Source organism: Geotrypetes seraphini, chromosome 1 (assembly GCF_902459505.1).
Source record: "Geotrypetes seraphini chromosome 1, aGeoSer1.1, whole genome shotgun sequence".
NCBI classification, from domain to species: Eukaryota; Metazoa; Chordata; class Amphibia; order Gymnophiona; family Dermophiidae; genus Geotrypetes; species Geotrypetes seraphini.
Genome location: NC_047084.1, coordinates 92254215 through 92272371, shown reverse-complemented (window position 1 = coordinate 92272371; position 18157 = coordinate 92254215). Strand labels below are relative to the sequence as shown.

The window sequence follows — 18157 nt, the reverse complement described above, 5'->3', positions numbered from 1 at the left end:
CCTTCTCTTCAACTGCCAACTCCAGACTCCGTCCCGTCTGCCTTGCTGCGCCATATGCTTGGATCAAGCTGCCCGAATCCCTATGGGGGTGCTATCGACTCCTAACTCCTCTCACCTTGGGTTCTGCATCCCGAACCCTATATGTCATGTCTGTCTGTCCAAGTTAGATTGTAAGCTCTTCCAAGCAGGGACCGTCTATACATGTCAAAATGTACAGCGCTGCGTACTCCTTTCAGCACAATATAAGTGATAAGTAATAGTAGTAGCTGCAGCAGGAAGAGTGGCAGGAGACCATTTGCAATATTGCGGATGGGGGAGGGAAGGAACAGCGTGTCTCACAAACTGTGTGTTTCCTGGTTTGGCTCCCTGGTTTTTTTCTTGCTTAATTGCAGAATCCTTGCTTCCCTCTTATTTTCTTGGTAAAACTCTGCAACCACATTCCAGATGTCAACTTAGCTCCTTGAGCTGCATGTTTGTTCCTTGGCCACCGGAGCAATATTCTGCAGGCAGCCCAGAACACAGTGGTTTAGTATGTGATTTCTCCTATGCCCTGGGCTGCTAGAACATGTTCTCCCACTCACTATGCTTGCCCTGTATTGGTAGCATGGAATGTTGCTTCTCTTTGGGGTTCCGGAATCTTTTGTTACTCGTTGGGATTCCAGAATCTTGATATTCTTTAGGATTCTGAATGGAATGTTGCTACACCTTAGGTTTTGGCCAGGTACTAGTGATCTGGATTGGCCACTGTGAGAACAGGCTACTGGGCTTGATGGACCATTGGTCTGACCCAAGGGTTTTCTTATGTTCTTATGATCCTTGCTGGGGTTCCAAAGCTCGGTGTGAGCATGTGGCAAAGAATCTGATGTGGACTCTGCAGAAAGGTGGCCAGTGGTCTGGAATCTAAGTGCCAGGGTAAGTGCTGCAGTGCAAAAAGGGATGAGGAACCAGTCCCAAAAAAACAAGAAAAGTGCCTGGAGTCAGGGAGAGCAGAGCAAGGAAATGATCCAAGGGTAGGGTTACCAGATTTTCCCAAAGGAAAATCCGGACTCGTGGCCACGCCCCCAGGCCCACCCCATCCCTGTGTCCTTCCCCAGCCCACCACCATCCCCCCCCTTAACCTGTTTGTGCAGACAAAGTGCCAGGTTTTGAAAAGCCATCTGGACCCCCGGACAAGTCCTCAAAAGGAGGACATTTCTGTGGAAATCCATGTCTGGTAACCCTTTCTAAGAGGATTGAAGGGGAGTCACAAATTGAAGATGAGTTAAATTTACAAACCAAAGGAAGTCTCACCTGCAAAGGAAAGTGAGAAGTGGGAATCGGTAAAGGGATAGGTGAGCTAAACCGGCACAGAATGGCAACTAGCTAAGGAAAAGTGCATTGGACCTTACCGGGGAGAAGAGGGAAACTGAAGTCTGGGAAAATGAGAAACAGAACAGGTAAAAAGATTTAGGGCTCCTTTTACGAAGGTGCGCTAGCGTTTTTAACGCACGCACCGGATTAGTGCACGCTAGCCGAAAAACTACCGCCTGCTCAAGAGGAGGCAGTAGTGGCTAGCGCCTGCGGCATTTTAGTGCGTACTATTCCGTGCGTTAAGGCCCTAACGCGCCTTCGTAAAAGGAGCCTTTAGGGAATAGAGCAGTTAATTCCCTGGCTCCAAATATGAAGCATCAAATTATGCCTCTGTAAGAGGAGACAAAATAAAAAAAAGGTGCAGAGGGAAGAGATGAAATTAGGGAATAATGAAAAAAGAAATTGGGGGAATAGAGGATGGTGTAGATGGGCTAAGGAAAAAGAGGGACTGGTTATGGAATCTCTTATAATAAAACGCTAAGCACGCATGCGCAGTCGCACCGCCTTGTTACCTGATCTGTAGTTCCGTGGCCGGCAGAGTACGCATGCGCGCTTACCACGCATAGCCAGACAAAGTTCAGATGCGCTCCAGGTCAGCGACTCGAGTGTCTAGGATCCATTCCTGGTAGCGGGGGGTCGGCGCCAGGGACAGGGGGAGAGGCGGCGGCGGCCGGCCCGCCATATCGATGAGGAGGAGACGCAGGGTGCGAGCGCGGCTGACATCTGGGCACGCAGGCGGGAGTCGTCGCCGCAGAGGTGGGCTTTTAAGAAGGTAGCCTTTTAAGGTGGACTGGGACAGTTGCAGCCAGGCGCCCTGGCCGCAGTGGCGTACCTAGCAAATGTGACACCCGGGGCCCATCATTTTTTGACACCCCCCCCATCTATATGAAAAATATGATTTTTAGTAACAATCTACATAATCCCACAACAAGAGTGTACCTAGGAAAAGGCAGCATCTTAAACACTGCAGTGAGCACTAGAACACCAACACATACATTGCAAAACTAAACAAACCAGATCCTGCACAGTCAATTGATCCAGTACAGTCGATGCTATCAGAAAGCCATGTCCCTTTCATACACACAGACAGATTCACCTTTGCCCAATATGGAATAATCACAAACTAAAAATAGAAATATGTAGACAAAAGTTAAACTGAACTGCCAAGAAACCAGACTTTGCATACAATGCAACACCACAACACCACAAAAACAGTAATACATGTCCTCTAATACTGTGCAAAATATAAAGATAGTAGATGTAAATTTGAAAAACTGATACATAACAATCACCACTTTACAAATTAACAAATAAAAATAAAACAAATAATGAGAAATATGAAAATACCATTTTATTGGACTAATCCCCGTAAGCTCGGTCCTCATCCCCACAAACCAACTGATTCCATCCACACAAACCTTGAATTGTTTTATATTGAACTTATTATATTAAAGTATAAAAAGAAACAATATTCTGTACAATTGTCAATTTATAAATCAGCTTCTCCCCACTCTCTCTTCCCCATTTCCCTTCAGTGTCCTCAGCCCACTCTCTCTCCACTTTCCTTCAGCGCACGCACATAAAAACAAGCAAGTAATTTTATATCATTTTCATTCTATTCATTCATAGAAATTAAAGTCTAAATAATGCCAGTCACATAACAAAACATGATTTTACAAAAATAATTCCCTGCAGTCAAGCCTGCAAGGATTACTAGATGTCTTTCAGCAGCTCCCCTCCCTCCCTCCCCGTTACCTTCGTGGCCAAGTCAAAATGATCTACCAACAATAAAATTTTAAAAACACAAAGCACATTATACGCAGAGAAAATGTTAATTATCATTTATATTCCGCGGGTTTTCAAAGAGGTCAAGGCAGATGACTTTATGCAATGTCACCTCAGTAACAACTATACAAAAATAGACAAATATACCCCCTCCCTTTTTATTAAACTGTGATAGCATTTTTTAGCGTAGGGAGCTGTGCTGAATGCCCCACGCTGCTCTCAGCGCTCCCTGCACTAAAAACTGCTATTGCAGTTTAGTAAAAGGGGCCCATAGTGCAAAATATAGACAGCATATATAAATTCTCAAAACGGACACATTTTGATCACTAAATTGAAAATAAAATCATTTTTCCTATCTTTGTTTGGTAATTTCATCAATCTCTGGTTGCACTTTATTCTTCTGACTGTGCATCCAATATTTGTTCCCTTCTTTCAGCCTCCTGTATGCTTCCTCTCCTCCAGACTTCATTCCCTCCCCCAACTTTTTCTTTGTTTCATCCTGTCCCCTTCTTTCTTTCTCTCTCCATGCCCCCTTTCTTTCTGTATGTCTGTCTCTTTCTCTCTCTCTCCGTGCCCCATTTCTTTCTTTCACCCTGCCCCTTCTTTCTTTCTCTCTCCATGCCCCCTTTCTTTCTCTATGTCTGTCTTTCTCTCTCTTTCCCCATGCCCCATTTTTTCTTTCTTTTACCCTGCCCCCTTACTTTCTTTCTGGCTCCCTGGCTCCCCCCCCCCTTCTTTCTTTCTCCCTTCCCTCCGCCATGCCACCACTGCTACCACCACCATGCTGCCATCACCGCCGGGGAAAGGCTACCACTGGCCATCGGAATCAGGCCGGCGCCGAATTTGCCCTCCTTCTTTTCCCGCGGGCTGACCAACTCTGGCTGCCCGACATCAATTCTAACGTCGGAGAGGACGTTCCGGGCCAGCCAGGCAGCGATTGGAGAAGCAGCAGGGAGGGAGAATTCGGCACCGGCTTCTTTCTTTCCCCCTCGGGCCTTGCACCTGGGGCGGACCGCCCCCCCTTGGTACGCCACTGCCTGGCCGGTTTCCGTCTAGCACCCGTTAATGTAACAGGCTAAAACACTAGTAGTGCTATAAATGGCTTGAATGGAGGGAAGGAATGAAAGAGCCGACACGCTAGGTGGGGAAGGTGAGAGTGGCTGGAACCTAGCTTTTTATTTCATCCATATTCCCTGCCCCTGTTCTTGACATTTGGATACAGGTTGGTCATCACTACCATTCATTACCAGATGCACTTTGTTTTTCCTTTTTATTTTTGGCTAGGTAAGGGGAACCTTGTTCTGAGTTGAGCACCCCCAATCATTTTCAAAACTTTCTAAAACCCTGCTAAACTAACTGCTTTTAATACATTCTCTGGCAACAGAGTTTAATTACACATGGAATGAATAAATATTTTCTCCGATTTGTTTTTAAATTGCACGCCCCCCCTAGTCCTTCTACCTATTACACACTGCTCAGTATTTTATAGTCCTCTAATACAGACATTAGTGCTAGCCAACTGAAAAGCAAATATCAAGACTAAAGTCTGTTATCCCAAAATAGCATACACTAGAGCCTCCACAGATATTAAACTGCTTCGACTGAATGATTATGCAAAGGATGCCAGTAATCACTCCATGCTACAGTTGTACATCTGATCGTATTTCAAAGGCAAGAGGAAGCAGTTTATGAATGCTTGCCCGACTGTCAAAAAGAGGCAGCCAGCCAGCACTACTCTGCCAGAGCATTCCTTTGGGTGTTTGTGCCTGCAACACATTCTCATCCGACAGAGCAGTCTCCAGCCCCATCCCGTCTCCACCTTCCACTGGACCTGGGAGAGGAGGGTCACACTTGAATGACCTCAGCCAAGAAAAGGGATTTTTTTGTTCAGTTTAACATAAGACTGCATAACTTTGAGGTGACTACAAAGATTTCTTTTGTGAATTCACTTCAGATGAAAAACACTAGCTACGGAGTCAGTCACAGGAATAGGGTTACCTGGATTTTCCCAGACGGCTTTTCAAAATCTGGCACTTTGTCCAGGTTTTGAGATGCTTCCCAACAAAATCGCGTCAGGAAGGGACATCCGCGTGGATGCAACAGTGTGACATCACGTGTGCGCAAAGTCATTGAATCGGGTCTGTGCATGCGTGGATGTCATCTGGGGCGAGGCTGGGGCGGTTCTGGGGGTGGGGCCACGTGTCTGGATTTTCCGAAAGGAAAATCTGGTAACCCTTCACAGGAACATCTTGCCTAATGATCAAAAGAAACTAGAGCACATCTGAATATGTTACTGTTCAGCATGATGTTGTCAGGGTGGGAAGTTCCAATGAAATATTGTGTGATTTATCTGCACTTCCAGGTATACAGTAGTTCCAGAGATGCTAACTCTCACTCAACAGGAGTGTGTCATACTCAGGGCAGGATTAATTCGTCGAGGGCCCCTAGGCACACAAGTCCACTGGGCCCCTTGCCACGCCCCACCCCCCTTCCACACCCCATGCCACACCCCCATTTATTTACCCATTTTCTTATTTACTTCTTTATTTCCACTTTATTTCTATTATTTTAAAATTCAAAACAAATAACAAAGATTACCATACCAGTGCAGATTTTTTCTATGCAACCCCCTTCCTTCCTAGAGGAAGAGATCGTCAGCTGGCAGGGCTTTGGGAAGCCCACCAATTTATATTTTGCATTTGGGTAGGAGGCATGGGGCATGGCGGGAAGAAAATTTAGTGCCCACCATTTTATTGGGCTAATATATTTCTCAATTAGCTTTCAGAGGTTAAAACCTCTTTCTTCAGGTCAGTTACAGTATATCCCTGTCCTGACCTGAGGAAAGGAGTTATGGTCTCTAAATCAGTAAAAAAATGTATTAAAATTAGGCCAATAAACAGGATCACCTTATTTCCATTTTCTATTAATAACGATTATCAACACAGCTAAAATAATACTTTATCCTAAAGCAAAAATTAATATATAAAACAAATAGAATTTTTTTTCTACCTTTGTTGTCTGGATTCTGCTTTCCTCATCTTCTCATCATTTTCTTACTTCCATCCTTTGTCTGCCCTCTCTCTCTTCCATATGACATCTTCCCTCTTTCTATTTCCCTTAAATAAACTGTCTATCCTGTGCCCCTTCTCCCTTTTGTACATGATTCATCTCAGCTTCACTCCCTCTCCATTTTTCTGGTCTGGCATCTCTATCTACTTTCCCTCCCTCCCCTCATTCCCTAGCATCTCTCTTCTCTTCTATCTCTGCTTCTCCCTCCATGGTCTGGTATCTCCTTTCCTTCCTTCCTGTCCCTCCCTCCCATGGTCTTGGCATCTCTCTTCCCCTAGGCCTCCTTTCCATCTGCTATTTCTTTTCTCACCCCTTTTTTTCTTCAGTGCCAAACAGACAGACAAAAGGTGGAAATGGATCTTTCACATTCAGTTTTCTTCAATTTTTCTGCCTCCTTCTCAAATCTGGTTACCTTTTCTTCTTCCCTTTCCTTCATGTGCAGTACATTTCCCCTCTTCCTTACTTTAAGGGCTCTCCAGGACGGAAGAGGCTAAGGGTAAAACGAGCGAGGAGCAGCACACATGCTACTGCTAGGTCAGGGGGCTGCAGCAACAGTGTGTTGCCTCCAGATGGATGATATGGGCCGGCGTTCTATGCGCGTGCAGCTAGGAAAGCATGAGGCAGCAACCGTTCTGTTCCAAGCAGTGCTGCTGCTCGGCCAAAGCTGCCCTCTGATGCAAACCACCCAGGCGGAAATAGGAAACTGCGTCAGAGTGAAAGCTTTTGGCTGAACACCACTTGCAACAGAACGTTCGCCGCTGATGCTGGTGGGGGAGGGTAGCCGCATTGCCGATTTTCCCAGGGGCCCATTTGAAAACAAAAAAAGTTGGAATCGTCTGTTGTTGCTTCAGCGGGCCCCCCTGAAAAGTTTGGGCCCTAGGCACATGCCTACTGGGCCTACCCGTTAAACTGGCCCTGGTCATACTCATTTGAAAATTTTCTTACTCTCATACTCTTTGAGCCCCATTTCTCACTCATCAGAACTTCAGTACCTGTGCACTATCTAGATCACTGCTTTCATTAGAGGGAAGCCTTAGAGAAGTAAGCCAAGTGGTCCAACCAGGGGGAAGAAACCTGAACACATCTTCCTGCTTACTGCTTCCCCTCGCCCTGTCCCTTTTCCCTTTGCATGTGTTCTGAAACTGATGTACATACTTTTAACTACTGGGCGGAAGACAATTTTCATCTAAAAAAATTTACCCAAACTGTTCACCACTTTGTCTGGATTCTTCCAAAGACAAGTCAACATCATAATTTATTTGCAAAGCAATACTACACTTAAATCATTCTAGGATTTATACCCTTGATGTACTCGCTGAAAAATCTCACTCTTCGGGCCTTCAATCTCACTCCTTTGCATGGTAAATCTCACTCTTTGGACTCATCATCCGTAGCACAAGGACCTTCACATTAGTAGGTAATTGTCTACTTCTGCTTCCATTGACTTTAACAGCTTCACCTCCCCCTCCACCCCCCACACTTATGTCCAGATAGCAGAATAAGGTTGACTGCAGGATCTGCAATACAGGAGCCTATCCCTGGATATTCAATGAGCACTTTGAAAGAAAACATTTATCTGCACAAACTCTATACAGCAATGGTTCCCAAATTGTGAATCAGGAACCCAAGTGGCATCACAGATATGAGTGCTCCCTCTTCCTTTGGACCTCCTCTAAGACCTATATCCAGTAGTGACTTGAGAATGCGGCCTGTGAGTCGGTGAACATTCACAGGCCTTGCCACCCCCCCTTCCAGTGTGGGTTCTCTGATAGACTGGAAACCCAGAGAGGATACCGAAAGAAAATAGATAAGAAATGGGCGGGGACTCTAAGTAACATACCATAACAACAAATTTCTAGACCACATAGCCGTAAGTTCAATGAGATTAGCAAAAGCTTATGCTATGAAAAATACAAATTATGTATTAAGAATACTGAGAGATCTAATTCTCTTATAATTTCAAAGATAGACTACTGTAACTCCCTATATAAGGGAATTTGTCAGAAAGACATTAGACGCCTACAACTAATACAAATACAGCTATTAAAGTCATCACAAACACAAAAAAATTTGAGCACGTTACCTCCCTCTTAAAGAAAGCTCACTGGCTCCCCGTCCAACACAGAATAACTTATAAGATTGCCATGTTAATATTTAAAATGCTCAAATCGAAGGAACCGGTATTTATTGATAAACATCTGATCCCGTATGAATCTAATAGATCCCTAAGATCTTCCAATCAACACCTGCTTTGAGTCCCCTCATTGAAAATTGTAAACACTCGCCAAACAACAATATTTTCAATTACTGCCCCCACAATTTGGAGCGCCTTGCCCATTTATCTTTGAGTAAAACAAAATCTAGCAAAATTTAAAGGAGGCTTACCCCCTCTTCTACAAAGCTGTGCTAGCGGCTGGTACTGGTATTCTCTGTGAACTGATAGCTCTGATTGTATAGGCTACCAAGTCTATGATTTTCCTTAATTGTTTTCAATAGAGTCTCATTATTTTTTCCTTTATCAAGTTGTACATAATATTTGATGTTTCTAGGATGCCCAAGTATTTATACTTGGGCATCCTCAGGTGCTAGACCATTGATGCTAGACTGTTGACCGTTCATTTGCTATTAGTAATACAGGCAATCCCCGGGTTAAGAACGAGTTAAGTTTTTAAAGCTGTTCTTAAGTCAGATTTGTATGTAATTCAGAACTTGTAGATTTTAAGATTCTTGCTGCTTACCTCTTCTCACAGCTGACAAAAATGTTCCCTCTAAGGTACAGCATGCACAACCACACACTGTTCTTAATGTGGCCATGCATGATTCCTGAATCTGCTACAGAAGTGTAAGAATCTATGCCACTGGAAATACTGCTCAGTGACATCAAATGAATCTGCAACCGCGTTCTTAAGTACGAGTCTTACTTAAGTCAGGTGTCTGTAAACTCAGGGACTGCCTGTATTAGTAATATTGCCTGCCCCTGACGTAAACAACCCCATGGAAAGTCTACTTACTGTAGGTAGATTTATGGGTATAACAAATTATTGCTACACAAACAAGTCACATGCATATCTAGTTTCTAGAGCAACCCATAAACACCTCATCCAGGGTTCAGATTTTTGCCTACTTATACAAATACAAAGACCAGAGCTATATGAAATATTTTTATTTTAGAAATAGAAAAATATAATTCACAAGCCAGCAGTAAATAATAACCAATTATTGTTCACAAAATATCTGAATACATATTATATATATATATATATATCTCATTACATAATTATTACACAATAATCCATAAGTAAATGAGTAAGCATAACTAATTCTTACACACTAGGTAATTCCTACTAATAATAAATTCCCGATTATAGCAGCAATCTAAAAATAGCTTATCCCCATGGGACCTTAACTCTCCTTATCCCAAAACAATAGAATTTTATCTAGCCCAGTTGATAAGATAGATAGTTCCTTATTCTCACCCCTTTAAGGTTATGCCTCCTCAGAACAGGGAGATGGAATTTGTCCGTTTCCTTCAGCGCAGCAGATGTGAAAATTCCTTTGAGTTTGTTACTGGAGCAAGCTGTAAGATATATATGCTAAAGTTCCTTATGTAATGTAAAACCAGATCTGTTTCGAAAGCAGTTCTTTGTTTACAATCTTATCTGAGAGCTAAGTAACAAGAGGTACTTATCAATTTCTAATTATTAGAAGGTGTGTAGAGAAACCTATGTGAAGATCCAAGCTTCCTTACATCCCAGCATAGACTGCTCATTAATTAGACACCTTCTCCTTAGTTTTCATCAGATGACCTCCCTCGGACCAATCCAGAAACAACCCCAATTAATAGCCCTTTTGTGTATATTCGTGCACTGGCCTTGAAAGAGAGGCGTCTCAGTAGACAAGAGAGACACATACCGATCCTAGCAGCTCATGCCTCCTCCAACTTTCTCAGGAGCTGAGCAGGGCAGATGCACATACTTCTTGTAAACAAGCCCAGAATGCACCTGGCAGGCAGCAGAGATGATTTTTCTTGCAGAAGATGGTTCATGCTTCTTGACATCAGTGAGAGAGGCCTAACCTTAGGTGTGAGGAAGGAAGGAATCACCCCTACATTACCTTGGTAAAAGTTCATGTATTCTTGATCCCCATGCATAATTTCTAAAATAATTTACCCATTTAAATTGGCTTGTACCCAGGTAAATGGCTTTTGAAACCTGCAAAAGCCATCATGTTATGAACCCATCATACATCAGATCAGCTAAATCACCTTATAATGGATGTCGAGTTTTAATTAGTCAAAAAATAGCTGTGTCAAGTGCCAACAAATTGACAGTAGTGCCAAAAATATATCACAGGAGAAAAATATTGGCAATGTTCCTCACATCCTGCTTGACTACAAACAGTGCATAACGTATTGAAAGAAAATACTCTCCTCTTTCAGAATGAGAATATACCAGATTGTAAAGAGACAAACTTTTGAGATGAAAATAGAAATATAAATACATGACCAGAGGGGCATAGAGGAGATAGGTATACAGATATGGGTAAGGACAAGGACTGGAAGTGAAAGACAGGCATAGAACTACAGAAAGAGATAGCCGTACAAATAACCATATATAAACATGTAAAGCATATATAATTATAAACAAAAAATGATACAGGGTCTACTCTGGTCTCCCAGCATTCCCTCTTTACGAGTATTTCAGTGGACGAATGTAGGAAAATACTTATATAAGAGAGATTGAGAGTTTGTGAGATGTACCATTTCCCTGAAAATAAGACCTACCCCAAAAATAAGCTCTAGTTAAGATCGACCCCCGAAGCCCCCCCTCCCTGAATGTCCCTGACACTCCCTGACTCCATTCCTGACACTAGTGCTGCCTGATTTGCTGAAAAAATTGGACTTGTCAATTCAGCAACCCCACCCCTGCTACTTTAGGAGGCCTCGGAGCGAAGCCATGCCAGTCTCACAGTGGAAGGGTTGGGAGGGTTCTGCTGTACAGGGGGATGGGTGAGAGGGAAGGAATGATGTTGCACATAGGGGGGTAGAAAGGAAAAGAAGAATTGGGGTGAAGGAGAGGAAGGGAGAGATGATTGTTGTACATTAAAAAAATAAGACATCCCCCAAAATAAGCCCTAGTGCATTTTTTGAACCCCAAATGAATATGACACTGTCTTATTTTCGGGGAAACATGGTAGATAGAAGCACAGAGTTAGATCTCTAGATGGGTAAAGATGGGATAGAATAAATGCTTCATGTCTTGAAAAGCCCCAGTATGTAGTGGGGAAAAACATCATTGGCTACTTTGATCTCCTCAACATTATCATTCTGTGTGTCTGTACCTGCTGCCGGCATCACTGCCAGTCTTCACTGCTCCTTCATCCGTGAAATTAAAGGTCCCGGTCCAATTTCCCAACTCCTCGCCACTCTGCCAGCTAAACTGCAGTCCTCTAATAAGAGAATGAGGTAGGTGATATTTCATGTCACTCAGCTATTAACTCTTTCAGCATACCGTATGTCATCTAAGTTCACAATGTCACACCAGGAGGGTCGATAAGATTTAGATAAAAAATGCTATGCACCAAGAGGACATTTTCGCTTATATCGGTTTCATTTCCAGCCTTCACCTAAAAAGGCGTGTTTATTTTCAAAAATTAAAATATATTTTAAAAATTTATATACCGTATATTATCTATACGGATTACAAAGTCACAGTCATTAATGTAGGATAAACAAACATTTTAACTAATTGTAAAAACTAAACCATATAATGTGATCATCTACCTCCCATTGTTATTTGTTGTATGGCGACCCCTGTTAAAATAAGTAAGAGTTTATTATTTGTGGAAGAGATTTGACTCTTAACTCTCATAGACATGCCAAATAATACTGTATCATATGATAATGCCACATGATTTTTTAATAAATTATTAATTTGGCTCCAAATTAATTTCCAAAAATCCATAATAAATGGACAATAGAACAATAAATGATCTAAAGTCCCAGCTTCGAGATGACAATGCCATCATCTATCAGACTTAGAGCAATCTAATTTTTGTAAATGAACAGAGGTCCAGAATGCTCTATGCAACAGGAAAAACCATGTTTGTCTCATAGATGCAGACATTGTACATCTCATCCTCCAAGACCAAATTTGTGGCCATTGAGATGCAGTAATTTGATGCTTAATCTCAATACTCCAAATGTCCTGAAGACCAGTATTTGGTTTTTTATTCATAAATCCAGATATTAATTTGTACCACTGAGCGGCCTGATGTCCCAGGAAGTCCACCTGAAAGCATAAGAATTCCAAACTATGTTGATTATTAAGATTTTTCCATTCAGGAAACCCTCAAAGTACTACCGGTGGGAGTCAGCTTTCCATATTTAAAATATTTTTATCTCTGCCAGCCTCTGAGAACCAACAGCACTACTGCCATTTTGCACCTTAAGTTAGAAGGGTGGGAGCAGAAGGGGATTGCTCCCGCCCCTACCACTACATCATCAGGAATGACCCCCCCCCCAGATCAGTCCCCCAGGATGGGTGAGGAGGGCATCGGGGAGTACCTTGTTGAAGGTGTAACTTACCTAGTCAGGTGAAACCCTTATATGGAAGGCTGACCCCTAGCACATACCACTTGGGAAGCATTAAGGGAGTGTTTTATGGGGGGTGGGGGGAGATTGGATTGGCATTTGGTAGCTGCAACTCGGAAGTTATGTAAGTGCCAGCCAATATTCAGGGTCAACACCTGCATAGCTAAGTGACCGATGGTAGGGCAGCCTTTTGTGCCATCCTATCTCGCCACTTGGCTATGCAAGTACCTGCACAGAAGAGCCAGGGAATAGTGTTGGGGAGACAGTGGGAATGGTAGGTCATGATCTTGGACCTGTGTTTAAAGGCCCAGCACCAGTGCTGCATCTCCTTGCAACTTGGTTTAAACCAGTCTTACTTGCAAGGAAGCTCTCTTCCCATGACTGCTATCGAACGTCATAGCAGCTACAAAGAACCCTATGCAAATACATTACAAGGATCTCATTAGTATTATAAATGAGCACTCTTGTGTAGTGCTCTATAATTTTGGCTCACTTTTTACGGGAAACCATTTCCAGCAGGATCTGAGCTGTCGTAGCCTTACTTTCTTGTCAGTGACTGAGCACCGAATGGCTCAGGCACTGACAGGAAGGTAAGGCTTTGACAACTCAGACCACACACCCAGCAAATTAAAAAGAAAAAAAGACCCCAACCTCCCTCCTTCTGATCCCCTCTAGCTGTCCATGCCCCCCCCCATCACACCAGGACCCCCATACTGAGAACCTTCTCCCCGTGTCCCCACCCCCTGACCCCTGCAGTTTAAAAAAAAAAAAAAAAATCAGCAGGAGGGATGCCCACTCCTGACACAGGGCCGGGATACGACCCCCAGGGCACCCCCACCTCACCAAGTACCTTATTTTTTAAGTTTGGAAGTAGGAATGCCCACTCCTTCCTGCTGGCAGGCCCGCCTCTTCAAAATTGAGGGCCTTCCCCTTCCCGCTGCATCCTGGGATAAACTGGGAAGGGCCTAAGCCCCGATTGGCTCAAATGCCTAAGGCCCCTTCCCGAGAGGGGTTTTAGGTACCTGAGCCAATCATGGCCTTAGGCCCCTCCCAGTGTATTCCAGGATGCAATGACACAGGCCTAAGGCCCCTCCAAGTGCATCCCAGGATGGAAAGAAAATGCCCGCTATTTTGAAGAGGGCCTGCCAGCAGGAAGGAGTGGGCATCCCTCCTGCCGCTCTTCAATTTTAAGATACGGGAGGGATATGGCCCACCAGGCCACAAGGTTTTAATGGGAGCCCATTAAAAAAAAAAAAAATAAAAGCTGCGCCCATTTAAAAAAGCAGCTCCTGATCTCCCTGACTGCTGGTTCGGCTGATCGGGGCAGGGAAATCCTCGATCAGCTGAGCCTGCAGCTGCCCCAATCAGCTGAACCAGCAGGCAGGGAGACCAAGGGCTACTTTTTTTTTTAGCAAGAGCTGCTGTTTTTTGACAGGGTGAGTAGGAGGAGGAGCTGTGTTAGAGAGATTGTTCTTCTGAGCAAATGCCAGGCACAGTTCTTTCCCCCTTTTACCGGCAATTCTCCATATGAATAGCATGCTATGGTGCTAAGCATCACTAGAAAAAGAAAAATCGCTCCCACCACAGCATTTTGTACCATAGTGTTGGAGCTTTGTGCATCTAAGCCGTGGTTTGCATACATTCAATGTTACTTCCCCTGCTTCCCTTTTGTATTCAATACTGTAAACACCAAACAGTAGCAAGAACAAAAGATCCGTTCCTCAACATCTAGCAATCCCAGCATCCATCACCTGCTAGCTCAAAACTAACAAGCATATTCACACCTACACTGCTTCTGTGTTAAGCTCTCACAGCCAGCAGACCAAGAGAAAAAAAAATTTAACATTGCTAAAGAGATCAAGTGATATCCAAAAACTTAACTCCTTCTACCTCTGTCTTCTATGTGTAATAGGATAAGCTATGTTATTCCCAGATAAGCCTCTTTTTCTTATTGCCAAAATGTAGTCCAGGTATGAGATGTGGGATGACAATATGTTTTCCTTTTTTTAGCGGCAAAGTTTGTGTCCGCTCTACAAATGGCGATGACTGAAAGAAGATACGTCAAATCCGACACAGTGGAACTAAGGCCGATGCGGTCCGTGTCCTGCAAAGGGCAAAAGACTGAAAGAAGATTCGCCAAATGCAGCACGAGTGACCAAAACGATAAAGGGAATGGAACTCCTCTCGTATGGAGGTTAGGACTCTTCAACTTGGAAAAGAGGTGCCAGGGGGAGAGGGTATGATTGAAGATGATTAAATCCTGTGTGGTGCAGAACGAATAAAAGTGAATTGATTTTTTCACTCTTTCAAAAATTACAAGACTAGGGGACACTCAATGAAATTACAAATAAGAGGAAATATTTTTTCACTATATTTTTTCACTCAACAAATACTTAAGCTCTGAAACTCATTGCCAGAAGGTAAGGTAACAACAGTTAGCCTAGCTGGGTTTAAAAAAGGTTTGGATAATTTCCTGGAGAGAAATGTCATAGTCTGCTATTGAGACAAACATGGGGGGAAGCCACAGCTTTCCCTGGAATTGGCAGCATGGCATATTGCTACTATTTGGATTTCTGCCGGGTACTTGTGACCTGGATTGGTCACTGTTGGAAAAAGGATACTGGGCTAGATGGACTAGTGATTTGACCCAATATGGCTATTCTTATGTTCTAATGAACTAAGACTGACACCATAGAAACTTCTATGGTCTTTGTCCCACAAATGGCAAAAGACAAGTGAAGTTTGGCAATTCCAGAGTTGTAGATCACTTTATTGTCACATGCTGCAAATGACAGTGCTGTCAGTTTCAGTCTTCGGGAAGCAGAGCTAAGATTGTGATGTCATAATGCCTCATTCCACCAATAAGAGCCAACTTCATCAGTGATGTCACAATGGCTTGATTGTCCTGTACACCCCTCTGGCCTCCAACCCAGCCAGCAGATTAACCGTTCCCCTTAACTGTATCCATGACATCTTGTTTGTCTGTTTTGCCTGTTTAGATTGTAAGCTCTTTTGAGCAGGGACTGTTTTGTTACCCTTTGTGACTCTGTGCACCGCTGTGTGCGTGTAAGTTAGCTCCTGTTTGCTCCCCATGATCTACATTGGCTCTTAACATTGTAAATCGCCTTGCTCCTTCTTAGGCATAAAGTGATCCACAAATCTTAGATTCAATTTTTGCTGCAGCTTTAGTAAAAGAACCCCCCAAAATGGCTTCAGTGTACAAGAAAGGCCCACACTGGGGACAGTGCAGGGCATTTTTCAGCACGGCTTTGGAGCTGTTGAATCCTTTGATATCTGTGACAAGGTGTGGCTGGCTCCAGGACTATTTTTTCAGGTACCTATTATACTTTTTTTTTTTTTTTTATAAATCTTTATTAAATTTCCAAAGTACCATAGTGCAAACAAACAATTTCAATATACATAAGTTTGCACGAAATGCACATTAACTTACAGACATTAATGTACAACCATTCCCCCCCCCCCCCATTTACGGTGACTGCACTTTGTTACACTGCTCAGCTGAGAAGTTTTTTTTTCATTATTTTATTTTAGCTGTCGCTTTCTTTTGCATCATTATACGCTAAACCTCTTTCCGATTTGTTGGAGACTAGAACCATATCGCCTGAGAATGAGTAATATTTTCAAAGGCATATTTACACTTTGTGGCAGCTGAAATTTTTCATATCACATGGCTGAAAGGTTTTTTTTATCTTGGTAATTGTATTCCTTGTAGTATTCTCATTATTTTGAGGCTAGAAACATATAACCCTAACGAGATGACTATTTCTTACGAGCATAATCCGTTCCAGGAGCATGCTCGTAATCCAAAATGCTTGTTTATCAAAGCGAGTTTCCCCATAGGAAATAATGGAAACTTGCTTTGTGGGGCTCCCGCCTTTATTTGATCTTGGATTTATTGAATAAATTTATGAATAACTCCTGCTATTTCTCCTCTCCATTATGCTCATACTCATTTGGTCTGTGGTGGTCAGATGTGCCTCTCTGGACAGATCTGAATTTAAAAAAAAACATGTTTTTTGTGTGTGTGTGTTTATTAATTACCATGCATGTTTTGCATTATCTTGCTTTTATTGCAATTACTGTGCATGTTGCTTTGTTCCCTGCCTTGATCTGTGATAAGTGCAGGTTATAAATTTTGTAAATAAAATACTTACATACATAAAAAAGATCCTTGAGGGAGAAGGGATTATAGGACTCAATAGTTAGTGTGGATGGGCAGACTGGATGAGCCTGCTATGTGGTCTTTATCTACCATCATTTTTCTTCTGTTGAGCTAATATTCAGCGTACAATGGTCAGCAGTTTTTAAGCCACTAATAGGGGAATTCATCAGAGGATGATACTGTGTTAGTTTACAATAATGCGTTAGCTAAAGACACCCATTATATTCCTGTCGGCATCTTTAGTGTTTAGCACGAGCTAACACCATAGTGCCCTTTAATGAATTCCCACCCCCCTCCCCCACCTGAATCTGCAGGCAGATTTAATACCAGATATTCAACGGGTCTTGAGTGAATAAAAAGAGTGAACCCATGCACCACTTTTGAATATTCGGGGTCAGGGGCTAACCGGCAGCCACATAGCTAAGCAGGCAAAGAGAGGACTGCATCAGCACTGAATAAGGCAGTGTCCACATAACTGCGGGTTCTTCCCTGAATCTGTCCCTGAACTGCCCAGTGGGACAATACCGCAGCTGTTGCCAGGTGGCACTTCCAAGTTAAGTGCTCCTGAATATTGGCGAATGGCAGTCCACTTATACCATGCTGAATACTGACAGAGCTTTAGGGAGGCCTTGCCATATTTTTATTATATATTATTTTTAAATTGTCTTTGCTTTTTATCAAAGCTTCTCACAAGTATGTGTAACTGTGGACTCTGCCCTATCTGCCCTGTAGGTGCTTATTGACTGAAAGAGACCATCCCCCTTACACGTTCAGGCTTCTAGAGTGTTTTTTGGGTTTTTTTTTCTCTAGCTGAGCCCTCCAGAACCTGGAATCAAGGATCCTAGACTTGTGTCAACTAAAATGTGAATAGCATGAATCAAAAGAGACAGTTGTTCCCCAACTCCTGTGATAAGCCCCACTTGCAAATGAGCTGCGTTACACATAGCCATTAGTTTGGCAACGCAGGCACAGTTCCCCCGAAGAAGATCGTTATGATTGAAACACTCATTTGAGAGACAGTGTTGAGAGTCTTTTGAGTCTTGCCAGCGCTAAGGGGTCCTTTTATCAAGCTGCGGTAGGGATTGAATACGTGTAATACCGCATGTTAAACCGCCTGCCGCACTAGCCGCTAACACCTGCATTGAGCAGGCATTAGTTTTTTAGCCGGACGCGGGGGT

General features: G+C 43.1%; 1 protein-coding gene across 4 annotated transcripts in view; it reads right to left on the bottom strand.

The window, feature by feature from the left end:
* The window catches only part of ST8SIA5 (ST8 alpha-N-acetyl-neuraminide alpha-2,8-sialyltransferase 5), a 106266-nt gene that overhangs the window by 64195 nt on the left and 23914 nt on the right, over nt 1-18157 (bottom strand). For 2 of the 4 annotated variants that reach the window (XM_033934994.1, XM_033934971.1), the window contains exon 2: nt 11545-11652. The exons of 1 other annotated variant lie outside the window; for it this stretch is intronic. Coding sequence is in view for 1 of the 3 variants with exons in the window: in XM_033934971.1 (XP_033790862.1) it covers nt 11545-11652 (108 nt within the window). In the remaining 2 variants the exon portion in view is untranslated. Of the gene's footprint in view, nt 1-9680; nt 9782-11544; nt 11653-18157 lie in introns of all 4 variants that reach the window. One more of the 4 variants, XM_033934986.1, reaches the window with a different exon arrangement.